The sequence below is a fragment of the Sebastes umbrosus genome, chromosome 18 (genome assembly GCF_015220745.1).
Source record: "Sebastes umbrosus isolate fSebUmb1 chromosome 18, fSebUmb1.pri, whole genome shotgun sequence".
In the NCBI taxonomy this organism is placed as follows: Eukaryota; Metazoa; Chordata; class Actinopteri; order Perciformes; family Sebastidae; genus Sebastes; species Sebastes umbrosus.
This window is the reverse complement of record NC_051286.1, coordinates 9,924,017-9,951,632: the sequence shown is the minus strand read 5'-3', so window position 1 is coordinate 9,951,632 and position 27,616 is coordinate 9,924,017. Positions and strand designations below refer to the sequence as shown.

The 27,616-nt window shown below is 38.4% G+C and overlaps 3 protein-coding genes across 6 annotated transcripts in view; 2 read left to right on the top strand and 1 right to left on the bottom strand.

The window, feature by feature from the left end:
- msra (methionine sulfoxide reductase A) overlaps positions 1-2,103 on the top strand; it is a 31,874-nt gene extending 29,771 nt beyond the window's left edge. For both annotated transcript variants that reach the window (XM_037750996.1, XM_037750997.1), the window contains exon 6: positions 1,151-2,103. In XM_037750996.1, the coding sequence (XP_037606924.1) occupies positions 1,151-1,321 (171 nt within the window). In that variant the 3' untranslated portion in view covers positions 1,322-2,103. The remainder of the gene's footprint in view (positions 1-1,150) is intronic.
- A 3,355-nt stretch (positions 2,104-5,458) lies between these two features.
- Positions 5,459-27,616, top strand: part of si:ch211-140l13.3 — a 48,184-nt gene continuing 26,026 nt past the window's right edge. Inside the window, exons 1-5 of one of the 3 annotated variants that reach the window (XM_037751086.1) lie at positions 5,459-5,961; positions 6,974-7,329; positions 7,853-7,949; positions 24,072-24,148; positions 27,358-27,439. In XM_037751086.1, the coding sequence (XP_037607014.1) occupies positions 7,042-7,329; positions 7,853-7,949; positions 24,072-24,148; positions 27,358-27,439 (544 nt within the window). In that variant the 5' untranslated portion in view covers positions 5,459-5,961; positions 6,974-7,041. The remainder of the gene's footprint in view (positions 5,962-6,973; positions 7,330-7,852; positions 7,950-24,071; positions 24,149-27,357; positions 27,440-27,616) is intronic. The other 2 variants (XM_037751085.1, XM_037751087.1) reach the window with 2 other exon arrangements.
- On the bottom strand, positions 11,261-18,161 carry LOC119477172 (12-(S)-hydroxy-5,8,10,14-eicosatetraenoic acid receptor-like). The gene is made up of 3 exons (XM_037751097.1): positions 16,793-18,161; positions 15,243-15,648; positions 11,261-13,983 (listed from the first exon to the last, which is right to left on the bottom strand). The coding sequence occupies exons 1-3, from the start codon at positions 16,954-16,956 to the stop codon at positions 13,516-13,518; spliced, it is 1,038 nt and encodes a 345-aa protein (XP_037607025.1). The 5' UTR covers positions 16,957-18,161; the 3' UTR covers positions 11,261-13,515.

Genomic DNA, 27,616 nt, shown 5'->3' with positions numbered 1-27,616 from the left:
GTTTTTCACTTACAATCCAAAATTTGTAGAGATCAAATAGAACTTAAAGGGATAGTTCAGGTGTATAAGTTTAAGTGTACGCTATAGTATTTTCAACGGTTTACCTTGCTGTCAGACAGCTATACAGTCTATGCTTCCGATGGTGAGCTTAAGCCGTTATCTATGTTCTCACCAAAGCAACCAGACTCCATTGAAAAAAAACTGGAATTTTACCTCTCAGAACACGGGGATTGCTGGTCAGTTAATTTGTTTGTGTTATTGTGTGACTTTGGTGTTTTAAAGGGTTAGTTCGGATTCACAAAAGTCACACAATAATACAAACAAACTAACCGATTGATGCAGCGGTAGACCAACAACTCAAGGTTCAAGGTTCTTTATTTGTCATTTGTCAATTCCAGCAAAGCAGTCATTGGAAATGAAAATCTTTGGTGTCAGGTTCCTCCAACAATGCTCATAAAATATGTAGCTTATATATAAAAGGGGAAATCACACAAGTAAATATAAAAGCAAAATTATAATCTATAAGGCATAAAATGGTAAAGTTAAAATAAATATAAACATAAGTAAATATAAAATAGTAAGTGACAACTCCCATGTTCTGCAAGGTCAAATTACAGGTTTTTTTCAGTGGAGTCTGGTGGCTTTGGCGAGAGCATAGATAACAGCCTCAGTTCCCCGTCGGAAAGGCCTGTCTGACAGCGAGGTAAACCCGCAAAAATATCCTAATTATAGTGAACACTTAAACTGATATTGATTTTTTTTAGGTGTCTAAAATACATTTTGCTGCTGCCCCCGTCCACAGCAGTACATTGCTTTGCTCCCGTGCTGGTACTCCTGTCTGTTTCTCCAAACTCCAACTACTGTAGGTGATTCACTGACTATGGAGAAGTACCTCATACAACCCCACTTCAAAACACCTGAACCATCCCTTTAAATATCCCATCATGCACTCTATTCTTGTTCTATTGTCCTTGGCACATTCCTGCTATGTTCTTTGTTGTTGCTGCAAAAACTGATTCCCACAGAGATCACTGGAGTTTTCATCTCTCTATTCTTCCATCGTTTCTACTAATAACTCCATGTGTTGATCCAGTTTTTTTTTATCCATGTTAATCCATACATGTTGTGTCTTTGTTGCCGCTTCTTTCAGGTACTTACAGAGGAAGGTTTTGGTGCGATTACAACAGAAATAGCCGACGCCAAGCCTTTCTACTACGCCGAGGACTACCACCAGCAGTACCTGAATAAAAACCCTGATGGGTACTGTGGTCTGGGAGGGACAGGAGTCTCCTGTCCAATAGGAATCAAGGCCAAGGTCTAAATAGCCAATGACGGCCAAGAACCATCGACTTCAGTAAGGTTGCAATGATGGAGTGAGTTTTAAAATGCTTCCAGAATCCAGAAGCTTTGCGTTTTTATTTATACAGTCTAAACATCAAGTTTTTGTATCTTTTCTGCATTAAGGAACATCAGGCTGAAATCTTACACTTGTCAAAGTCACTATTTCTCAGAGTTAAGAGACATTTCTCATGAGCCCAACATGCTCCATCTCGCTGGAAAGAAACTGTGATTGTCAGAAGCTGTAGCTCAGTTTGTGCTGAAAGAATAACACTGCAGATTTCAGCCTGATGTAATCCAACGACACGTGACAGAAACTGCAGTGTGGACGCTGATAAAGGCTGCCAGTCTTCTCAGCTCTTTGCTATTAGTAAACATACCAAGGCCTCAATATCTATGCATATTACGTGTATTGTAGCACTTTTCTGAATGCCTTACACAAAATATACTCCTGTATACATGCAGTACAATTTGTTAGATATATGTACGTGTATATAATCTAATGAAATCTGGTGAAAAGAGTGGTGAACTCCTACACAAAATGTGATCATGAAGGCATCTCATTTAGTGCGTTTGAGTTCACATTTCACTGTTTTTAATACATGACTGTTTTCAATTAAACTGCAGATAAAAGTCATGTTGTTTATGCTCAGGTTGCTTTATATATGATTATTATTTAAGTTCAACTTTGAAACTACTACAGTTTGCTTTTTTTAGAAGTCTGTAGAGGAATAAAACATATTATTAAAAGCTTCTGAAACCAGATGTGTCTCTTCTCTTTCCTGAGTGCTGTATGAATCTATATACACTGCAATATGCATATCAGTTTTAATACAATTAATTAAAAATATCAGAGTAAATGATCCTCGGGAATATCTTATCGACTCACAGATCACTTAACCTCTCATCCTACGGGAGGTGGAGATCTACCTGTATGCTATAGACCAGGCCTATATTCAATAGGGCATCCGAATCCGTCCTTTTAATAAGAGAGTTTATTCCCGTTCATCAACGTTACCACTCATTCTATTGGCGCTGTTACAGACTGTTAAGAGCAATATTGTTGTGTTTTCATGTAAATATCCTGCTAACATAACACCAAGTTTATGGGTGTTTACAATATTTGATTATTAGAAGATCATCATTTTATCAGTAGGCTAATTAGCCCATTCAATTGTTATGTCACAGAAATACTTATTTTGTTAAAACGTTTTAACCCAGGCTGTTAAAGTTGAGGGAATTCAAAAAATATGTTAAATGCAACATTGTGTTTATTAAAACAACCTACTGATATTATAAATGTGTATTATTTTCACATTTAAATTCCTAGCTTTGCAGATCAGATATATGAAATGTAAATATCCGCCCCCTTGGCACCTCACTGTTTTTCAAATCTGGCCCTTCTAAAAAGGTTATTGAATATTTAAACTTTGTATTATTTGATAATTTGTTTCTTACTGAATTTGCAGCAGACTAGCAGATTTGTTTTTAATTAAAAATGTATTCATATATTTGCTCTTTTGTGGTTTTGATTTTTGGATGACCTCCAGTCCTTCCTCTGATCTTTGCCTGAAGTAATGACTCATCTGTCAGCGCTGTTAATCTGCATGCATGTGTGATTTGTACAGTATATGTGTGTGTTTTGATGGTACAGCACACACACACACAGCAGCAGCAGGAGGAGAAAGTGTGTTTGGAGCCAGGCCCTCCAAAGCTTGGCATCGCCATCACAGAGTCAAAAAAAAGGCAAGAGAAGGATAAGATCGGCCACTTTGGAAATGGCAGAGCGCCACCATGGATCTCTGCTGCGTTGGATCGCCTCTATGATGCAGACTGCAGGACCAGGATCAGGACCAGGACCAGTACCAAGACCTGACCGGCTTTTAAAAGCCAAATCTGACCACTACTTTTTGGAATGAATCTGATGAAGGCTGAGATCCTCGAGTAATGTCTGTAGACTGTTTTTAGGCACCTGTAGTACAATCAGTACCGAGCATCAGTACTTTTTTGTCACCAACCAAGATATGTCCACTGAAACATATAGGCGTTATTATCTGGTTCATTCATTCATAATCTCTTTACTTACAGACTTTGATCCAATAGCTTCAATTGTATATATAGTCTATCTTATTTAAGCAGTACGTGTCTAGTTAACATTCATCATGGGAGAGGTTTAGCTTCTTTCGTTAAGAATGTTTAAGAAAAATATGTTTGTATTCCTCAAAGTGAGGTATCAAAGGATTGTTTTTGGTATCTGTGCCAACACTCAGGTATTGAAGAAGGCTTAGTGTTTGCCAGAAATGCTACCAGAATTCAACTACTGTAGGCAAGCGAAAAGAAATCTGCTGCATGTCCTTAAAAGACCAGAAGAATCCGGCAAATTTTGGTACATCTCTGGCCAGCTATAGTGATTGTGACTGTGATCGTCAATCCAATGGGACAAAATGTAAACATTATTTTGTGACTGGTGAGCAGAATTGTACAGAAAATGCAAAGACATGTTCTAAATCTCATACTGCATCATTACTGTCTGTCTTTCATTTATACAAACTCCATCACTTCATCCAGTTTTTTCCCCCATTTAACACCAGGCCTGTCCCTGAATCTGTCCAGTTAGAACATGATGCGATCATGCTGCCATCATGTGGTGTGTTCAAGGTATAAGTACATGGCTCAAACCCCCACTGAGGTAACATAAACCAACACAGGTTTTGATGCTGACCTTTGAGCCAGAAAGGTAAGAATTCATACCAAAAAAACTATTAACAGATACTAGTCATCTTTAGGTCCATATAGACCTAAATTAATAACATTCAAAATGCAATCAAACTATATTTTCTGAATCTCTATCCATCCTATTCCCACTGTTTCTGGCTTAACCCTCCTGTTACCTTCAAATTTACTAACATCTTTTATCCTTGGGGTCAATTTGACCCCAGCAATTTAAACCTCCAGAAAATGATTATAATTAAAATTGTTACCCAAGTTTGAGTGTCAGGTACTTTATGTTTGTTTGTTGACTACCTAAATAGCCCTTTAAATAAAATCAATAGCTTCTATTTTGCCGCCCCCAAAGCGTGGGAAAATATCAAAGTTCTCGCGAGAATGATGTTTCCCCTCCCCCATGTCGTGTGAACTATCAGTGGTTCTCGCACTACTACAGTTATGGTTATGTTAGGTTAGGGCCCTAAAGCTTTTTGAAGATTATAAAGTTGCATGTTATAGTGACCTCAGTATCATCCGAAACCAATGTGTGTAAAATGTTGATATTTCTTATATGTTTTATACAGCTAAAACAGCCTGGGGTCAATTTGACCCCAAAGAACACCGATGCGTACAGCATGTGTACAGGACATTGAAAACATATCATCATTTTAATTTTATGTTTACCCAGTTGTCCCCATTAAATTAGGAAAAGTCATTAAATATGAAGCAAAAAAAATTATGTCAATCATTTATTTAGAGACGTTAAACATTGAATGGGGTCAAATTGACCCCAAAGATAATAGGAGGGATTCCCTGGTGACATCAGGCCTGTCCATATTTTGCCAGGTACCCCATTGCTCATATATTTAAATTTTAAAACACAGAAAGATTATTTTCTAGCCAAAAAAAATGTATAAAGTCTCAGAGATGTCTACGTTTTTGGGAGGGGAAATACATCAGTGAATGTTCATTATCTTAAAGGTCCCATATTGTAAAAAGTGAGATTTTCAGGTCTTTTACATTATAAAGCAGGTTTAACTGCTATATAAATACTGTTAAACTATCAAAACACTCAATATATGGAGAAACACACACAGCCCGTATTCAGAAATTGTGTGTTTGAAACAAGCCGTTTGGATTTCTGTCCATTTGTGATGTCACAAATATACAATATTTAGACCATTACACGGTTTTAAATGTAAACTTTCTAAATGTGTCCCAGTTTATTTCCCTTTAGCAGTTTATGTAAATAACATCAGCTGACAGGAAGTGAAAACATGGACCCAAGCTGTTGCCTAGCAACGCAATTTTGTTGCAATTCCATTGAAATGCACTAAAACGGAGCGTTTCAGACAGAGGGTGAATACAGGCATATTCAGGCAGACAGTACGAGGAAAATAATGTGTTTTCTGAACATTACAGCATGTAAACATGTTCTTGTAGAAACATAAAATACAAGTATGAACCTGAAAATGAGCATAATATGGGACCTTTAATATTGCAATGGGACACATAGTAGCATAGCACATAAAGGTGAAAAATTAGACATAAAATATGTGTAACAAAATATACAGACAGTAACACCAGACAGACATAACAAACATATGATTTGTATGTAAACCAGACTGTCTATGATGGTTTATTTTGAAGGGTCTTACCGGAAGTTAGTTGTATTGCTACCTGTACACCTGCTCTGAGGGAAAAGTAAATGTTTGTGCTGTCATCAATCAATTAAGATTGTAATCATGTATCAATTAAGTCTCTGGTTTTAGAGAGAGTTGTCTGCATTTAGAATTAATTGTTTAATTGTGACGCACAACACGAGTTGTGACGCAAGTGATGATGCTGCACGGTAACTATAGCAACTGCAAACTTCACTCAACGGCAACTCAACTCAGCCTGACCCCAAGACTGAAGGTAAATTAACACTAAGTAACGTTAAATGTATGCTGGTTTTACAACAAAATGACATTTTAACTCAGCCGGAGGGGAGGAATTACAAGTTTGTTCATTTATTTGAAACTGTCAGTCGAAAATTATAGGGTTCATTATTCATTTTAAGCTAGTTTACAGTAAATTTATAGATTTCTGAATGTAGTTTGGTGCACAGTTGAACTTTCAGTGGCAGGGCATAGTTTTGAAAGCCCCTGTTTGTAATGCTACTGTAGTTAGTCATCATTTTTACATTCAGACTTTTGAATTGATGAATAACACCAATATATTTGCATTTGTTTCAGATTTTCTTTAACCTAAAAGCCAATCTTTGCAAAATCACTTAACACTAGCTAGCTAATTACTTTAAAGACATTTTCAGGTCCCTCAAAGACTCCTGCATTAAATAATAATAATGCTACTAACATCTTCTGTTAAAGCTATACGGTTAATTTGGCTCATTAACCAGCATATTGTCATTTTAACAAAGATAAAATGATGATTGTTTTATCAGCATTCAGCAACATAGTTCTCAGTCTAAGCCATTGGCACTTTGATAACCCCTCAAAGGAGTTGTAGTTTCTGAACACTAATGAATGTATTGCTGTTAAGATACTCATTTAAATGTCAATTTGATAGCAGCTTCACTTGTATATTGAATATTGACAGAAAACTTTGAGTTTAATTTTTTCAGAAAGATTAAAATATGAGAACTACATGAGAACAAATCAGCAAATTAAACAAAAGTTCTCTAACCTATAGCTTCATTTTAATTATACACACAGGCAGATTGGCTTATAAATGTCAGACACATTAAGTCATCAATTAGGCTACAGAAAGTGTCTGCATTGACTTTCAGCCTATATATTTCCAGTTCCAATTTGTCCCACTTTTAGAATGAGTATCAAATGCAAATATATATTATTTAATTCTCAGTAAGTTTTTTACTTCATTCTCATTGTGGAATTTTTATGTTTTTATAATCCACTTGTGATAGATTTTGCAGTTGTCCACGTTCAGATGAAGAGAAGCCCGGTATGAAAGCCGAGTGAGTATCGTGCAACGATGTCTGCTGAAATACCCATGGAGAGAACGTATCAGAGGACATGCACCAACTCAAATCAGTCAGTTCAGACTCCTGCACCTATCTCAACAACATCTGGAATGAGTGGCGTGGAGCACCAAGGTGACAGCCAGGGCCCGATGGTCTTTCAGGGCGAACCAATGGTAGGCAAGACTCCCCCTGATCTCTCCTCTCTCCTGAGCCCTGATGATGCTGTCTCCAGTGGACAATACCAAGCAACTGCTACCAACCTGGATGCCTTTCAGACTGTAAATCAGACTATGCAACAAGTAAGTATTACTTTGCTGTATTACCCTAAACAAAATTCCTAAACTTAAATCTTACACACTGTATATACAATATACAGACATGTACATAATCATACAGTCTATATATATCCATTCAGTGTTTATTTCTTTGCACTATTTGTATTGTTTACAACATACAGAACACTTGTATATAGACATTTTATATCTTATCTTATTGTTGGTCATTGGTGCTTTTTATATATATATTTATATAGTAATATATATACATACATACTTGTGTACATAACAGTCCTGTCTATTCTTTACCTTTATTTGTCCATCTTTGTTGACCGTGTCCCTTGCTGATATTTGTTTTTCTGTGTACGTACATTGTGAGAGATGCAAAAAAAACATTTTTTTTTTCACTTTTAGTTCAGTTGTTCTTCTTGCCACTAGATAGCAGTAGAACATCAGATGATTGTTTCTCCTGTGAAGCATCTGAAACTGCTCAACAGAGCCATTGCAACAACTTCTGTTCTCTTCTATTGGTTTGTCTGTTGGATAGGCTCCAGATCATCCATATGAGGTGGTTCAGCGGCAAATTGAGCAGATCCACAAGGTCCTACAGGAGCAGAGTAGACTGCTGACTCTACTAGGAACAGGTCAGTGTTGAACAACAGCACACACTCCTGTTTAAGGCTGATAAAAACTTTCTGATTAATTGTGATATTTGTTTGAATGATCTAATGTTGATTCTTAAAATCCTAAAATCAACTTTTGGGCCTTTTCTGAGTAAACATGTGCACGTCTAAAATGCTAAATGTCACGTGTAGGCTGTACTTCATCCAGAGCCAAAAATCAGTATTGTAATTAAGCATGTTCAACAACTCATATGCAACAAACTCAAACCATAACGGCACAGAGCAGATTCTCAGATTCCGCCATACCGTGCAATAGACCCACCTGTACACCAGAGGATAGCGTGTCAGTGTCACATTTTGCCTCGCCAAGGCGTGAATATTACACATGTGAATGAAGGTGAAGGTGCAGTACCAGCAGGGGGCAACAAAAACACTTGCTTAGATTTAGGCAACAAAACCACCTAGTTAGGTTTAGGAAAAAAGTCATGGTTGGGCTTAAAATAAGTATGTAAACTAAGTAGAATATGTACGGAAACAACGTAACATCAGTACAGAAACCTCATCACACACATCACTACAAAACACTTGACAAACGTAACTTGCAAAACAAAACGCCCGTCTCCTGGTTTAAAGTCCTGTGTTTGTTGGACCAATTCACCTCCCCTCCCGCCCGCCGTAAGCGCTCTCTCTCTCTCTGTTTTTATTCTACGTCATTAACTCTGAGCGTAGCATATTCACAAGGATGCATTTACACCGCAGTCAATTCAGACTACATGACGTGAAAATGACACGCCTAAAGCAAGAACGGCGTTCTTATTGCATGCTTTGACCTTGCGTTTTATCGTGTCATCGTACGACGGGGCTGCAGATTCAGTTTAGGAAGTACCCTATCATGAACTTGGAAAAGCTCGATTAGAATTACAACATGAAGTGTGCAGTTAATCTTTCTCTCCTGCCCTGAATTCGTCAGAGTTTCCAACTCAACACATTATGTCATAATGAGTTAAATTCATTAAAACAACATTCAGTCTGAGACATTAAGGCTTTATAGGCTTTAAAAAAGCAGACAGGGCGTGGAGCCAATCTGCAAAGAAGGTGGCAACGATAACACTGATGTGTGTTTTCCTGTTTAGGGTTTGCTTGTCTCTGTTTTCATGCTTCTACTCTGTTGTTGTTGCTGTGATATTGCTGATCTGAGGCTGCTAGCCTCAACTTGACAACCACCACCAGCTCTCCTGTTACAACATCCACACAACCTTCCCAGTACAAAGGGTACATACCTCAAAGTGTTTCAAATATTATTGGGGAAAGGTGGTGAATATGAGGTGCTAATGCATCTAAACACAGTGTTGTAAAAAGGCACAAGTAAGTTAGGAAATTATAGACAACAATACATGGAAATGTGCTATATTTGACCTGTTGTTGATGACAAAATCATGCACATACACAACAAACAAACAAACAGTAGCACCTTCCTGCCAATCAGCAACGTAAACATTTAGACAATGGCAATAATGTAGGAGGGTACAACAGGGACATGTGTTGCAATTTGTACTCGTTGTACTTATGGGATAAGGTTACATCATTAGAAAAAGATGAAGGTGGTTTCACAGTAAAAGCATGTTGGTGCGTTGCTTAGCGTGTATTTATGTATCAGGGGTTTTTGCTGAGACCTGTATTGTGTTTATTTACAGCAGCAGTATACAAAGATCGTCAGTCCGTATCTCAATCTTATACAAATCATTTACTACAAAATGATATACAGTGTGAATGAGGGAAGTTTAAAACAGCCTGCCAGGTTTCTGCGGTCCACTCAGGTTTCACATTTTTGTAGTCGTTGTTGTTGAACATAATTTATAACCTCCTTTAAACACCAGAATGTAGACGGGCTGGTTTAATCTAATTATAAAAGAAGAAACGACACAGGGCTGCACAATTAATCAAATATTAATCTCGATCATGATTTGGGCTTCCCACAGTTAAATGAACATGATCGACTGTGGTATTGATGCTTAAAATGCTTTGCTCATAGAAAACGCCGCTGCTTATCAAATCAAGCGCTTCCTAAACTAACAGCCAGCCACCAGGGGGCGATCCAGATGTTTTGGCTTCATTTTTGTTGAGGTGTCATGCCGCTACGCACGGACCCTACAGCTTACTTGCCAACCCTCCCGAATTTTCTGGGAGACTCCCATTTTTCATTGCCCTCTCTCGGTCACAATTCTCTCGTATTTCTCCCGATTTATGGCAAAGTTTCACACATTTTTATCTTTTCGTTATCTTTACCTGTTTCTGGCGCTGTACAGCGTCTACTGTTTCCACCCGGACGACAATAGAACGATACCAAATGCCGTTTCCCAACGGAAGAGAGCAGTTTATGCCAGCGACACAGCGCGGAGTGAGAAATGAGTACAAAGGGAAAAAAAATACTCAAGCAGGTGCAAAGCATGATTAAAAACTGATGAATATTAGTTTATGCTAGAAATTCACACAAGTTTACACCAGACGGCCGAAATATTCAGTTTTCTTTCCTGAGAATTAAAGGTAAAATTAAAAGTTTAACAAGAAAATGCTGTTGCAATGTACTTATTATTATTTTTTTATTTTCATTCTTTTAAAGTCACCAGAATGCAGGAAACAAAGTCTCTGAAACTCAAATTTTTCTGGAGGAAGACCCCCAGAGCCCTATGGCCAAAATGATAATCACGATTATTTTATCAATATTGCGATCACCATTATTCATCACGATTATTCATTGATTTTAGGGACAATTTTTTTTTTTTTTTCACTTTCACATTTAAATCAACAGAGCACGGCTTTCACTTCCATGTTGAGCTACATTCCTGCTAATTAACAAATCTTTGCATCAAAATCAGACATAAGATCAGGTTTTTCTCTACCTGAATTCAGTGCATTTTCGTTTTTCCCGTCTGCTCTCTGTTATCAAATCAGTAATATACCGTATATTACTCTTCTACTGGACTGCAGCTGCAACATTCGGTTTTTCACAGGCTGCACATATGGTGCACATGCAGCAGCATGACAGTGAAGCCAAGACATCTGGACCGCCCCCTGGTGGCTAGCTGTTAGTTTAGGAAGCGCTTGATTTGATATGCAACAGAGTTTTCTATGAGCGGAGCATTTTAAACGTCAATATAGCAGTCAATCATGTTCATTTTATTGTGGGAAACTGAACAAAAATTGTGATCGCGATTAACATTCAATTAATTGTGCAGCAAAAGGACCAGTTTTAATTTGATGCAAAGATTTGTACATAAGTAGAAATGTAGCACAACATGGAAATGAAAGCAGTGCTCTGTTTATTTAAATATGAAAGTGCAATAGAAATATTGTGTCCCTAAAATCAATAAATAACTGTGATAAATAATAATGAACTCAATATTGATCAAAATAATCACGGTTATCATTTTGGCCATAATCATGCAGCCCTACAACAACATGAATAATTAGTTACACATCAGTTGTAGATGGGACGTGTAAACGCAACCACAGAAAGAAATGAATTCCACAAGCTTCAATGAGCATTTGTGCGATATTGAAATGTTTAACAATGTTAGAAAAGGTGGTGGAGTTCACAATGTGTTGCACAGAGGGAAAACCCCAATGCGGACAGGTACAACTGGTTTCTGATAACGAACACAGATATATTTCCTGAGTGGTGAATGAGAGCTCTGCAAACACTGTAAGAGAATACGTACAGTACAGCAGTACAGTATGTGTGGTCTATACTGTACTGCTACTGCTGAGTACTTTGTAGTTATTACAGGTACCATCATATGCTGTGAAATACAATCACAAGGGAAATGCTATATTCATCTTAACACCTGCTTTGAAATAAATCCTAATAAATTAAAATGCCTTAATATATTCAAGTAAATAATAATATAAAAATATACATAAATTGTGCTATTTAAAACATGCAGCTGAAAAAATAAATGTACATCTAACTCATATCCTTATAAAAGATTTAGCATATTGAATTTTACATTAGATCAGGCGGCAGCCACATAATATGAAGCCAGACGAGCGGAACACCATTCAGACAGTAGCTCAACTTTATACACGAACCTGTTAATCCACTTAAAGCCCTGCACTCCTACCAAGGTGTTTACAGTTATTGTGGCTGAACAACCCTTATCACAGGATTGTATGTGCATGTATGGACATGTCTGTTTGACTGAAACCTCCCTGACTACTATTGGTGATTTATTTACAGCGAACAATTGAGAGCATAAATTTACAGATTTATATAACACAATAGGCCTCATGCAGCAACATCCTCTTAATTTTTTATTATATTTTCTTTTAATTTTCTGTTAATAGAAAATATAAGAGAAGTCAACTTCAGATGCACCAAACGTTCTCAATCATTCTAATCGGCTTTTACCCAAATGTGCTGAATGATGAATCCCACCTTATCATAAACTTGAGGCCTGTGGCTGATTGTTTATTATTAGCATAGGTAACGCCCCCTACACACTAAATAAGGGCAATCATTAGCATTGTTAACGCCCCCTAAACACTATATGAGGACATGTATTGGCATAGGTAATGTCCCCTACACACTACAGAGCAGATGAGCACAATTTGTGGGCTATGAAAGCGAGATGTTTTCTCTTATCTTAGTAAGAGTTCTGTCGACCAATCGCAAAATTTTGAAAAAAATGAAACTGGTGAATCCCAGAAATCAATTGGTCCTAACAAAATAAGAACAAATCGTCGATACGAACAAAAATAAGAGAACATTTGTTTGTATAATGCTTCCTGCATGAGGCCCATTATTGAGCATATGATAAGTTCTTAAAATGTTCAAAGGGTAGCTACAATAGAAGGTTATTAAAAACTCTGGACGGTTACAGTGAGAAAATATATCAGCAGATTACACACAAATAAGTGCATGATACAGAGTGGAACATCTGGACACAAACAGGGCTCCACGTACACCATTTAGATTGATGATGGTTTTATCAGATGATGCCCACAGATAACAAATTCTAAGGAGGAGGAATGAGGTCAGGTTGAGTAATTTATCAGTATTGCTCGATAAATGCCCCACATTTCCAAAGAAAAAGTTTTATCTGCCAGCGTAGCTGAAAACTCCAGTGTGGTCGGACCAGCGGTTATGCAGGTTTATCTGTTTGGCTGAGAGGTAATGGTAAATAAACACCTTGGAGATAGCTTTCATCATTTAGGCATTCAATTTAAAGGAAGAGTGTGTAACATTTAGGGGGATCTATTGGCAGAAATGCAATATAATATTAATAAATATGTTTTCTTTAGACTATAATCACCTGAAAATACCGTTACCTTAGAATGAGCCGTTTATAAATAATTTACATAGGGAGACCCGCTCCCACGGAGCCGGCCGCTATGTTTCTACAGTAGCCCAGAACGGACAAACCAAACACTAGCTCTAGATAGGGACATTCATGTTTTTGCTTCGGCCACCGTAGTTCTCCTACACGCTTAGCACATGGGAGAAGTTTCAGTTGGTTGCAATCTGCAACCTCACCACTAGATGCCGCTAAATCCTACACACTGCACCTTTTAAGAAAAAAAAAAAAAATCATTTCTCTAATAGCGGCAAAGAATTAGTTTTAACTCCAGAAGTTGTAATTGTTGTATTCGTTGTTGTTCCCAAGCCAAAGTCAGTATTCTGCAGTTTCTCCCGGAGAAACGCGGGACAGAAGGTGTTTATGTAAGCATCTTTAAACCCTGAGTTACAGAAGCAGTACACCAGCGGGTCCAGCAGGCAGTCAATGTAAGACAAAACCATGAGGCTGTCGTAGACCTGAACCACTACGTCCTCTGCAGCCTGCCATTTCTTCAGCCTGACGCCCAGCAGCACCGCTCGGGCTACAGTGCTGGGCAGGAAGCAGATAGAGAAGACGACGACAACAGACATGACCACGCACACGGCTCTCCTCAGTTTGGTCTTCTCCCCCACTGTCTTCTTCCTGAGCCGGTTGACGATGCGCACCGTGCAGTAGACGAGGATGATGAAGGGGATGATGATCTGGGTGAAGTAGACGACCTTAGAAGAAATTAAAAGTGACTATGAGTATGATACATTCATGTACAGTATCTACAGACAGTCAACAGAGTTAATCATCGATACCCCCCACTCAAAGCAGTTGCTGAGGTTTCTGAATCATTTCTAAATTATAGCATTACCAGTCATCTCAAGCTCTTGTCTTCACTTGTCTTGTTGTCTGAGCAACAGTCCAAAACACGAAGATATTCAGTTAAGAAAGCTGAGAAAACCCTCAAATCTTCACATTTGAGAGTGGATTTTTGCTTAAAAAATAGTTGCATATTTCTGTTCATCAACTCATCAGTTAATCAACATAAAATATAACTTGTCCAGAGTTTAAGATGCTGTGATTCCTGGACCATAGACTGTATATAAGAAGTGGACGTAGTCACTGTGACGTCACCCATTGGTTTGTGAACTACAGTTTTGAAGCCTTAAATTCAAATTCAAATTTTGTCCGTTGTCATCTTGGTTTTTTGCAACCAGAAGTGACACAAGAGGGTGGAGCTAAGTACAACCGAATGCTGAATAAGACGTTTTTAGGCGACCAAAAGGTTGTACTTAACGTTGATGAACTGAAAACGCACTGTGAAAGGGGTAAAGATGCTAGACGAAAACACGTTCTACTCCCAGACCGGACAACGCCGTGGTAGCAACCAGTCAATCACAAGGTAGCCACGCCCTAAAGCATCCCCTGCTTTATGGTCTATATGACTCTAAATGGGACCATAATTTACTAAATGAACATCATGCTGTATTGAAAAGACTTGAAACTAGCGAGTGAGTCCATAAACTCATGTTTACAATGTTTACTGAGGAATCAAGTGAGAAGTAAGGTCATTTTCTCATAGACTTCTATACTATAAGACTTCTTTTTGCAACCAGAGGAGTCGCCCCCTGCTGGCTATTAGAAAGAATGCAAGTTTAAGGCACTTCGACATTGGCTTCACTTTTCATACTTGGAAACAGGTTTGTTGATGCTGCCTGTGGCAAGCTGTTAGCCAGGGAACTAGGGGAACCAGATTAACCATTAAAGCTAATCAACTGTAATGACAGCTTTATAGGAAGTGTGTGTGAAGGTATGAGTCAGTGTAAATAACTGTAGTTCTTATTGAGTGTTGACAGTGGTTAGCCCTGACATTGGAGTATTTATTGGGCTATTATGCTCCAACTGGTTTCCACGTAAGGTACTCAAATATTTTACAGCTTCGCTAATGCAAACTAAAGGAAATCAAAACAAAAAGACATCAAAATAATACCTCTCTGAAGGTGTCTGTCACATCGTGATAAATAGTCTCAACTTCGCGGCCGTGGCTGTTGCAGCACTCAAAGGATCCCACCATGGTGGGGATGGTGAGAGGCAGCAAGAGAAGCCAGATGACGATGGAGATCTGAGGAGATTTCTTCAGCACTTTGACGAAATTCCTCCTCCCGAGATGCACCACGTTGAAGTAGCGGTCGATGGAGAGGGTGATGAGGAAGGCGATGCTGGCTCCGCGGTTGAGGAACAGCATGAAGAGCATCGTCTTGCACGCCACTTTTTGCGGGCTGCGTCTCTGGCCATTCCAATAATGGTGGGCCTTGGCAGGAAGGCAGGCCACCAGCAAGAAGTCAGCAACCACAATATTGAACAGGAAGATACTTTTGTTCTTCCAGAACTTGAACCTAAAGAGGAAGTCATTGACAATACAGTTATTTGCTTCACAAAGTTTAATCTGCAACAAGAAAGTCTCTGTATGCCGTCAAAGATAGGACGACTCAAATAGGATCTACTATCGACAATTGATGCATGTGTTCATGTAGTAATACGATGTTTATATTTCATTTCTTAGTATTTTGTAATTTCCATTGCTTTTCTTTTTGCACTGGTGGAAATATCCAATGGTGCCAAAGATAACAGTGACTCTGCACACTGGTGTGTTTCAGTACTGTCAATGATACTCTCCATCCACAGCACATACTGTGCTGTGGATGGAGAGTATCATTGACAAGATTAGCACACACAGCTCGTCGTCTGTGGGAAGTGAATACAACCAAGGGTTGTAACTTTTTAAAGAAGTAAAATTGCTCCACATGTTTTCCATTTTAAAGCAGCATCCTGAATTTGCAATGTGGTTTTGAATCCCCAACGCATTTCAAAGATAATTTTTTTTAATCTTATTATAGCAATTTGAAATTAGTTGCATGAATCTTACACAACTTAAACGACCCACTTGAGGAACGAAGTTTTTAATGATAAGTTCAGCGTTTTTCATTGCAGAAATTCACCGTTAGTTAAACAGATTTTGCCATCAAATAAGAATCCAAACAGGATGGTACTACTGTCCCTCTCTTCTTCTATTCACTGCATGCATCTATTAGGATTTCTTCCTGCAAACGTCACGAAACTACTTGTATTGAAAATGTATCAGATCAATCATTGAATCAACACTCAAATTGAATTGATCACAGTGGGCGCCACCACTATGTGACCATTTCAACATTGGCATAATTTCAGCTTTTGCTTCAGTCATCCAGGTTGTAGAAAGTGCTCGTAATAGGAAGTCAAAGACAGCTGGACTTATCTATGCTATCCTCAAGTGACTTCATCAACTTTCTTGTGGTTTGAATCACCCAGAGAGGCTAAATGCCAGGAAATTCCCACCAGCTGATGAATTGTGCAAACACAAATGAACAGGTTTTTTGGCTAAATTGAAAGTTTTCCCCTCTCTGATTGCTTTCCCTGACTTCTCACTCCCTAATCTACATTTTTGAGTACTTTCAGAAAATAGGGAAAAGGCAGTGATAGATTATGAGATTGTGTTCATACCTGAAGATGAAGACGTAGAGGACCGATAGGTTGAGAGGCAGACCCAGCACGAACTCTGCAATCACCAGCCCGGAGAGGGTTTTGTATGTGAAATTATTGGGTACTTTGCAGTGGTCAATGGTTCCATTTGTAGACATGTTTTGTTGTCCGAATGTCAAATTCATTGAAGTAGCACTATTTCCACAGCAGTGGAATGAATTGCAGTCAAAGAAGTCCTATTTTATGTAAAACAGAAGCAATAGGAAGGGTTAAAGTTGTTTCCAGGCAGGTTAAATCCTTCGTTTTGGAGGTGGTTGTAGCTGCCTCTGACCCAGAATCGTCTCTCTTCAGGCACCGATTCCCCTTCTCACTGTGATCCGTTAAATTCAACAGTCCCCTTCTGAGAGCCTTGCACTGATTCTGGAGCTCTGTCACAACTCGGCTGGCCAAAACATGCTGGGGAAACATGCACTGTAAACACAGCATGAGCTGAAAAAGAAGTAGTGATTATAGAGAAGAGAGAACACCCCGTCTCAGTGAGTCTGTCAGCCCTTTTTATGTGAGGCTGCCACCGATCCTTCAGAGAGGAAGAATTTGTTGTCAGCTGGAGGTGTGGTTTAAAGACAGGGGCTTAACTGACTCAGAAGCACAGCATGAAAGATGTTGGTTTCCACCTTAAACACCTCGTAGTATTATAAGAGAAGGTGATAAATCATCAACAGTTTGTTTATTGCAAGTGGTAACTGGAAGCTGGCACGTTCAAGGTGTTTTTCCTGTGAAATTCCTCAGGTGGCTGTTCAGAACGATACCATCAAGCCTGCACATGTCAAGTTCTATTCTTGGATGTGGTATCGATAGCAGTGGGAAAATCACATATGAAGTCATCTAGGGACAAGATCAATGATGTCGTACAGATGGGAGGACAGAGAGACTCAAGAGGAAAAAGATTGTGTTGAATATAGAGAGGCGAAGTCCTTCCCCTTCCGGTGGACCACCATGGGACCTTATTTCGGAAAAAATATGAATGGTCGTCAACGGCGAGAGACAAATAAGTTTAGATCCTGTTTGAGCTGTGCCATGAATCACACATATGATGTTTGCCAATTTAAAACATCATTTTGCAAGTAAAAAAAAGTCTCACTTTGTCGTTGTATCATTTAGTTTTGGACAAGTCTTGGACAACATACGTCACCAACACTAGCCAGCTATGTTCCACTCACAAATGTAACGTTGTCTTACCTGATGTGTTTTATCCAGCGGCTCCTGCTCTTTTTATCAGCCGGGAAGAGAGAGAACGAGCGAAACCGGTTGCTGGTGTGAGACCATCCCAGTACAAAACACACAGACATCGTAGCTTCAGTTAGAGAGACGTCACTATGCGACTTTTGGGTGTGTAGTTTTTCTAATTACGTATTTTCAGTCTGATATTTCAACAGTTTTACAACAAACTGCAACTTTCTTGACTTGCAAAATTATATTTTAAATTGACAAACATCATATGTGTGATTCATGGCGCAAATTCAAATGGGATCAAAAAATGATTTGTCTCTCTCCGTTGACTACCGTTCATATTTTTTCCGAAATAATGTCCCATAGTGGTCCATCGGAAGGGGCGGGACTTCACCTCTATATTGTACGCTGGTACTGCACTTACATTTATTATGATTACAAAAACTACATTACATGCATTGAAATTATAATTACGATTCATAGGGATGAGGTTAAGGAAAACAGTGCAGTGCTTGTGTTCATTGCTGGCTTGCTACTGAAGGAATTACATTACACTGAATTCATATGACTGATCGAACATGTTTTCAATCGTCTGAAAGATTTCTGTAGTTGTAACTGTTTTAAATATCAGTGTTTTATCACTCCCACCAGTTCAGTGGGAGTATTAATCAGGGCTGTGTATTAGGGCTGGGAATCACCAGAGGCCCCACAATACGATATTGTTACGATACTTAAGACACCATACAATATTATTGCGATTTTAAACATTTTACAATATTGCGATAAGATAAATTGCTATTTATTTTCATCTGCAAATTATGCAGTTTGTCAGTCGGCAATTTTTTGACTGTCATAGCACAAAGAACACACCACCATGTGCATGAACTCTGAGTAAAAAAAAATGACTTTGTTTATCAGAACAGTGGGATCTGCATTTGCAAGTATCACATTTCCTGTTTTATTCAACATCATAGCACTTCTTTCAGATAACACATACACTGAGACGGTGCATATATTTGCAAATGAAATCATGTATTGATTGAGTTAATATTTGCATGTAAACTATTAATTAAAAATCAATAGTGTTTTTGAGAATCAATGCAGTATCACAAAACATAATATTGGAATACTCTAAATGTTTTATATTTTCTTTAGGGCCTCCCCCTCTTAGTCTGTTGTTTTGATCACAGTCAACTCAAATTTCTTTAGACGATTAGTCATATTTTAATGCTTTTTTCATGCTGAATGACTTATTTCTAAGAAACTTATGAGCACATCTCTGGTAAACACAAGATTTAAAGTGGTTCCTTTGTGGAGAAACTCAGTTTTACAGATCTGACGATTAAATCAACTAATCGATTAGAATGTCTTTGGTCCAGGACAGTCCTAATTTTCTTACACCCCAAGTATTAATCACCATACGGGCATAAATATTGGTGTAATGACGTCATGATTGAAGTCGTTTTTTCTCAATCACATCCTCTTTCAACATGGCAGATGTGGGTTTTAGGGAAGAACTACAAGTACTTAGAGCAAATTTGCAAACAACGGTGAAGTGATGTCTCAACATTCTTAGTATTTGTATGTTTCTCAAGTTTGACGTAAACAGCCTTTCACACATTTGGCTGCCGTATTTCAACCTTTTGGTTGAGAAATATTTTGTGCTCATATTAGATGCGTGCAAAAGAAGCTTGTGACATGGTTACATCAGCTTTTAAACTTCTTGTTCCATTGGAGTCAAATATGTTTTTTGTAGGGCTGACAATCGATTAAAATATATAGTAGCGATTAATCGCATGATTGTCCATAGTTAATTGTGATTAATCTCAAATTAATCGCACATTTTGTATCTGTTTTAAATGAACATTAAAGGGAGATTTGTCAAGTATTTAATTCTCTTAACATAGGAGTGGGCAAATATGCTGCTTTATGAAAATGTATGTATATATTTATTATTGAAAATCAATTAACAACACAAAACAATGACAAATATTGTCCAGAAACCCTCACAGGTACTGTATTTAGCATACAAAATATGCTCAAATCGTAACATGGCAAACTGCAGCCCAACAGGCAACAATAGCTGTCAGTGTGTCAGTGTGCTGACTTGACTATGACTTGCCCCAAACTGCATGTGATTATCATAAAGTGGGCATGTCTGTAAAGGGGAGACTCGTGGGTACCCATAGAACCCATTTTCATTCACATATCTTGAGGTCAGAGGTCGACGGACCTCTTTGAAAATGGACATGCCAGTTTTTCCTCTCCAAAATTGAGCGTAAGTTTGGAGCGTTATTTAGCCTCCTTCACAACATGCTAAAGCTAATCATGACCTGGTTGGTACCAATGGATTCCTTGGGTTTTATAGTTTCATATGATACCAGTATCTTCACTCTAGCTTTAAAACTGAGCCCGCCACAACCTACAAATTGCAAGTTGTGTTAAAGAAATTAGTGGCGTTAAAATGAGATTGCATTAACGCGTTATCGTGTTAACTTTGACAGCCTTAGTTTTTTGTTTATGTTATTTAAGATGAACATGAGCCATCATGTAAATATGCAAGATTTAGCCATACAGGCTAATTATCATGTGTAGTCCTTGGCAGGTTGATGCCATTAAAGAAAAAAATACAAGAGCACATAAGCACACATCCATATACACGTAAACTCAAATAAAAGCACATTTGAACTCCTCTGCCTCCTAGTCTTTGCTGCTGTTTTCACTGACAACAACACTAAGACCCAACAAGCTATACTCTAATGATTTAAAACGTTGACGTGAATTGCTGTAAAGCCGTGCCAGACTTCACTTTCCTACAAGAGAAGTCTGCTGAAAGTGAAGTCTGCTTGCTTGCATGACAACGTTTTACCACTTGGTCATGCTCTGTCCCAGAGATTATGTAATACGGCACAAAAGAGCAATGCCACATACCTTCTGCAATAGCACTCATGTCTTAACATGGTGCATGTAGACATCTGTTCTGTTGCACCTCTGACCACAACAGTGCATCTTTTAATAGTCATTGCAACATTGCCTCTCAGCCACCGACATGTTGTGTACAGTTCCTCTTTAAAGATGATGATTCCAATTATACACCTACAGAATGATCCTGAAATCCCTGTGAAGGTAGAAAGATGGAAAACAATTCTCTCAAATTTGCCAAAGCATTAATATAACACAATATTAGACTTCTATGTGTATTCTATGCATGGCAATGAAAGTGTCACAGCAGCACAAGGAAGTACAAAAACAGATGCATGATATAGATAAGTAACCTAAACGAAAAACGCAATGTGGTGGAGGGCCACTTGTCATGCAGAGAATCATCTGATAATTGAAGGCGTGTGACCTTTTGTGGATCCATCTGCTTTACAAAAACACATGAATAGCTCTGAATGTTGCTTGTTCTTGTAGCCTTGTGAAAAAATATATAAAAACACGTCTGTTAAGTTGTGTTGTTTTGTGAGCATAGTGCAAGATAACATATTACAACTATTTTTGTGTCCATCCTTTGTATATACTCTACTATGAAAAGAAAAACATGTCGATTTAGCTTTGTATTCTCAAATATATTGAGTTTTCTGTTGCTTATTGGTGGAATTAACTTACTAATTATTACTAATTAACTTATTAATTATTGATTTAAAAGGGACCGTGTGTAGTATTTGGCAACATCTAGTAGTGTGGTTGCAGATTGCAACCAACTGAGCACCCCTCCACTCACTCCTCTCTTTCCAAGAGTGCAGTAATGTGAGTGCAAAACCGTCGTAACGCCGTTCGCCTCGCTCAGAGGCACTCTGTACTCTGCGGCTCACGTTACCACAGTTTCACAAGCGTGTCGGAGAATTACGGTGGTCTTCGGTTAACGTAAAAATACGAAAGACTCTCTCTACAATCAGTGTTTGGTTTGTCCATTCTGTTTCTACTGTAGAAACATGGCGGACCCACTCCCTATGTAGATATAAAGGGCTCATTCTAAGATAACGAAAACACAACAATTCCTAGCTTCAGGTGATTATACACTAATGAAAACATAGTTATGAATATTATATTCCATTTCTGCTAATAGATCCCCCAAAATGTTACAAACTGTTCCTTTAGTTATTTTATATATGATTTTTTTAGATACATTTGCCATATTATATGTGATACATACAGTATATCAATGTTGTGAAATACCCTCGTCGCCCAGCCTTACTGACCAGCCTTACTGATGAAGAACTCCAGTTACCGTGGGTTCAAATCATTTTCTCACACCTTAAAGATGCAGTTTCTAATCTGTGTGGGCGCTGAAAAAAATGTGGTGTTCATAAACAGCCCTGCTGGCTCTGTAAACGGGAAACAAACAAAGTGGCTTAGACCGAGCCACACGACACTATTCCAGCCAATCAGCAACGGGGGGCATTAGTTCTCATGCACAGGACAGGAGAAAGGCCATGGATGTATACAGAGAGAGGCAGTGGGAGCAGGAGGGACGGTAAATCTGGAGGGGGTTATTTGTTTTTTTGCATTGCAACAGCATTATACAATTTAAATGGACAGCCTGTAACAGTCGGTTACACCAGATTATCACCTGGAGAACTGTACTGTACACCAGTCCATGGAGCACATAAAAGCAGGCTTGTCTGCATGGTTGTCACTTCTAATTCGTACCATGTAGCTAAGTCTATTTACTCTGCTTTCACACCAAAGTCTGACATTCTCACATCAAGACCATCATTTTCAACGGAAAATGTGGCTGCGCTCTCTTGAGAAGGCTTTGTGGTTAAATGGCACCAGTATCATTTCAAAGCAGAATTAATGTAAAACCATTGTTTATATTAAAGAAAAGAGCAATAAGAACTATTCATAAAGTGGATTCAAGAGAACACAACAACAGTGTTATTAAGTCAGGACTATTGAAACAGACATTAGTTATGTACAGGGCAAAAAGCAGAGTATTACCAGAAAATATACAAACGTTTTTTTTTTTTTTTTCAGAGGACGAGGACCATAGAAGGACATTTCATTTAAAGCATCAGTATGCACAGATTACTTTAAAGCAGATGTGTGATTCAGTGCTGTGGAATTCTCTACAGAATGATTTAAAGGATTTTATTAATATATTTCAGCTCTGTATAAAGAAAGAATAATTTGACTATATGAAGCGGCAGGTAATCTGTTTCCTTAGTTTTTAGTCTTGGTTTTAATAATTGTGTTTGGCTTGATTCTTCCTTTTCTCATGTTACTGTAAGTATTCGTTATTAAGTAACTGTAACGGACAGACCATCTATTTCTATTGTTTATTTATGTTTTGAGTAAGGGGCTGGTAAAATAAGGTTTTCTCTTATCCCTGCACCTTTTCGGTCATGTGAATGTGTAAATACAGTTGTGTTTTGATTTGTGAATCACTCTTTTCTTGTGCACTACCATGAGAGGAACAAATAGAAATGAAAAAGTACATCCTGTGCATTGAGTTTTGCGTCTGTACTTTTCCATCTTGCTACGTAAAAAGTCTCAAGCATGGCAAAAAAAAAACACCAGAGCAGAGTCAGAAAATGTGTTGTTTTGCTTTACATAATATTCACAATATTACACTTCACCTTGAGCAAACTGTGTGCTTGCGCAACTGGTGTGAAAGACGGATTATTCCATGTTGAAAGGAGAACCATGCAGACTGTTGTTTCTTACTATGCCCGCATACTGTGCACACAGAGCTGTTTGTTGTCTATCTCTATTCAGATAAGACGCCTAAGAATTTATCTTTTCTTCATTTCTGCCTCTGTGATTTCCTGCACAAGCTTCTTTTTTATTTTATGCCTAGTAATCCACGAACATCTTAATAATTCTTAAGTACTTTTTTTTTTTTAAAGCACCAGCAATGATGGTGACAGTACACAGACACTCACTTGTTTACTTTGTCCGCACTTAGAGCATGGTGCTCTGGAAGACACGTCTCTTAAATCTATTAGAATCGGTTTGAGTGTAAACATGTTTCTTCCTACACACACTATCTCTTAGATATTGAAAGTCTTATTTCACACTCTAATCTGCTTCTCACTCTTACTCTCTCTTTATCTCTGTCTTGAAGGGCTGGTGTTTCCTGCCTGTGTGCCTTTGTGGTGGATCGGCTTGCCGCCTGTGCTGACTGCCATGAGTTCTGAGAAGGTACCGTAGGTACTTTACGCCTTGTTAAGTGACGTCTAGGTCACCCAGCTTTCTACATTTTACTCAAGATGGGTTGGAAAGATATTCCATTTTGATAGATAAACAACAAGTTTTAATGCCAAACGCTAATGGCCTTTGAGTCAAATTTGTGTTTTGATGTGAGTGTGAAGGGAGCAGTGTTACAACATGGCCCGAGGGTGCTGGAAGGTGTGGTTCGCCTACGCAAACATACCCAAAGTAAACCAAGAATAGCTCCACAACTAGCAGGTCTATATGCACGACCTTGGTCTCTCTGGATAGGTAAGACCTCAGAGAATTCATCCCCAGTGTAAGTAACATTGAGTAGTAAATTGTGATGAACCAAAGGAAAAATGTACATGTTTTCTAGATTAGACAGTGGATAACACCATTAGAGCAATGAGATGCCACTGAATTCATTCAGCAACTCCTTGACTACAACTGGGCCAAAGCAGATATAAATAACACAAAGCACATAAATTCTACAAAGGTTTTAGTAAGGATAGGACTAGGTGGACTCTCCATTTGGCCACTTGGATACCCAAAGTGTACCAAATGGGTTTTCTACCTCTTGAAAGGGAATCTGGCTATAAAATACTACTGATATCCACTACAGGAGGCTATGTGCACACAATTGAGCCTATGGCCATGACATTTACCCTGTGCATCATCAGATTCTACCATCGTGCACAGTATAAAATCAATAAAAAACAACTAAATTGTATAATTTTGACTCCAAATGGAGTAGTTATATTATAATAATGAAATATGATAAAGAAAAACTTTGATAATAACAAATAAGATCAATAACAAAAGTAAATAAGATAAAAAATAATCCAAAGTCAAGTAAGTAAATTCAATATAAAGACGGTCGAAAATAAGTAAAGTAAGTAAATAAAAGTAAAAATACAATTTCTCGTGCATTAACTTTGTAACTTAAATATTGAAATCATTGCCAAACAAACATTGTTTAGATAAAACACACTTGGAGTGTTGTTTTAGTAGCGTTAAGGCCTCGTGTTTTAGAAACAATTCGGAAAAAAGACCACCACAGCATTTTATGAAGTTTTTAAAGGCAGTGTTTTAACACACAGCTCAGCGGTACCAGGTACCGGGTTCATCGGGTAAAAGAGGTTAATTCTATTATTTACAGCATTCTTGCATTAGAGCACCATTAATCAATATTTGAATGTCAAATAATCAGATGTGTAGTGTGAAATGAATCATTCTGAGTGATGAACCCACAGAAAAATATCTCCCCATCTCTGTTACTTTCTGTTTTACTGCACATTTCCTCTATCGTTACCTCTTATCAAGCCTGTTTCCACAGCGACGCTGGTGTACGTTGGCCTTTATTTTGGATTCACCACATAACACAATAACAGTGGTGGCTTTGAAGATAGCATAGATAACAGCTTCAGTTCCCCAGAAAGGGCTGGCGAGGTGAAGCAGTGAAAATATCCTAAAAACAGAGTACACTTAAACTGATATGGATTTTTTTAGGTGTCTAAAATCTGTTTTGCTGATGCCCCCGTCCACAGCAGTACATTGCTTTTCTCCCGTGCTGGTACTCCTGTCTGTTTCTCCAAACTGGGGGCGTGTTGAACATCATCTACTGTACGTAATACACTGACTATGGAGAAGTACCTCATACAACCCCACTTCAAAACATCCAAACTATCCCTTTAAACCAGACACGTTTATGAGAGTTAGTGAAGACCAAACCAGAAGGTGATAATAAGGGTCTTTCTTTAACCGGTAGTAGTCAGGAAGAGGGTGTAGGGCAGGGGTGTCAAAACTCAAGACATTCAAGTGTACAACTATTGTACAATTTATTTAAAAAATGAGTTCAGTAACAGACACACATGCTTGTGCATCGATATATATTCATGTACTGTACGTAGACACAAAAATACTGAATGTGGGCACACACACACTCACATTTCTATGTTATTATAACATAGATCCCATGGATTTATGAGATTAAGAAACCCTCATCATTACTCATCCATCAAAGATCAAAAGCTTCAAGTGAATAATAAAGTTCTTTTTTTTTTACAATCACACAGATATTATCAAGCACATTGACTTTGTTTATCTTTTTGGTCACAGTTGAGAGGGGCAGAACTATGGTACAACAACGTGACGGAGTAGTCGTCACTGACGGTGCGCAGCGCACACACACACATACCCCCAGGCCACACACACACACCTACATTTCTCTTCTGCGTCGCTGGTTGCAGACAAAGCACACCACACACGCCAAACATTCCTCCGCTCCCTTCCTGATTCACTAAGGAGTTAAAACACCTCCCGACATATCCCTCTCCCCTAAACTGTTTTTCAGTAGTGCAACCAAGGGTGCACACTTGTACTGTTTCCTGTACGCATATATTCACACAAACATTATTTTTTTGGACATTTTTGGCGACCACATCACTCTGCTAGAGTGCCGCTGCTGGAGACGACTGATATTGAGACGCTTCAGTGCACAGGTAACAAAATCGAGGTGCATTTTGAGACATGTAGTTTATGGACACCATACTTTTGTAAAGCGGCATAGAATTGTATGATAAGCAAATGATATTCTTTGCAAGCTCTCGCGGGCCACATAAAATGAGGTGCAGGGGGTGGTTTGAGAAAGGCCCAGTATGCCAGGGCGGTTCTTCTGCCCCCAAGTGGCCTAAAAATCAATCAAACCAAAAATGTAATGAAAACCAAATAATGAAACTTCAACCAGAAGCTCATCTGAGACTTCTTTAATCAAATGTGTGTTTTCTTTGTTGTGTTTGTTACTCCAGAAGAAAACAAACTTCGATGGGGTTTTTCTGCCTCACCACCAGGCCTAGAAATATTCAGGGAAAACACTTAATAAAACATGGATGATGGAAAACAAATGTGGAGGAGAGAACATGCATTTTTTTGTGTATTTGTCATCTGGTCTAGCTTTGAAAATGCATCATACTGCAGTATAAGGTCATACTGTATCCATTTATATGTAGAATACCTTTTAGGTGATTCAGAGAGCTCCTCACACTAACGTGATGGGATTCATGTTGAAAAACCTGCCACTTCTAATCCGCTCTCATAGTTCTATCACTCTGATCAGAAACATCTTATGTCTTCTTTTTCCTCTCACATGCTTCCTCTCATTCTCATCCCAGTCCTGTCTTTCCATGTTTGCCCCACAGCTCCCAGTTTCCCCAGTGTCATCTCCTCCATCAGATAACAGGAGGCCAGAGGATCGTCGTGTCTCCACATGTCCCAGACAGGGTAAGAACCAGCTACTGCCTCCTGAAACCATACCAACACCACGTCTCTGTTGACATAGACAAAACAACCAATCTTATCTGACCCAGATTTTATATCAACATGTAGAGTCCTGTCATGTAGGATTTGAAAAGTAGACACTTTGGCGACTTGAAAAAGACTGAAACTGAGACGAAGGAG

Bases quoted from the DNA above. Each gene is read 5' to 3' on its own strand.
- LOC119477172 (XM_037751097.1), bottom strand. From the start codon at position 16,956: ATGAATTTGACATTCGGACAACAAAACATGTCTACAAATGGAACCATT. The intron at 15,649-16,792 runs GTATGAACACAA...CTTCCTCTTTAG, and splicing joins CTCTACGTCTTCATCTTCAG to GTTCAAGTTCTGGAAGAACA. The intron at 13,984-15,242 runs GTATTATTTTGA...ATTTCTTCTAAG, and splicing joins TGACAGACACCTTCAGAGAG to GTCGTCTACTTCACCCAGAT.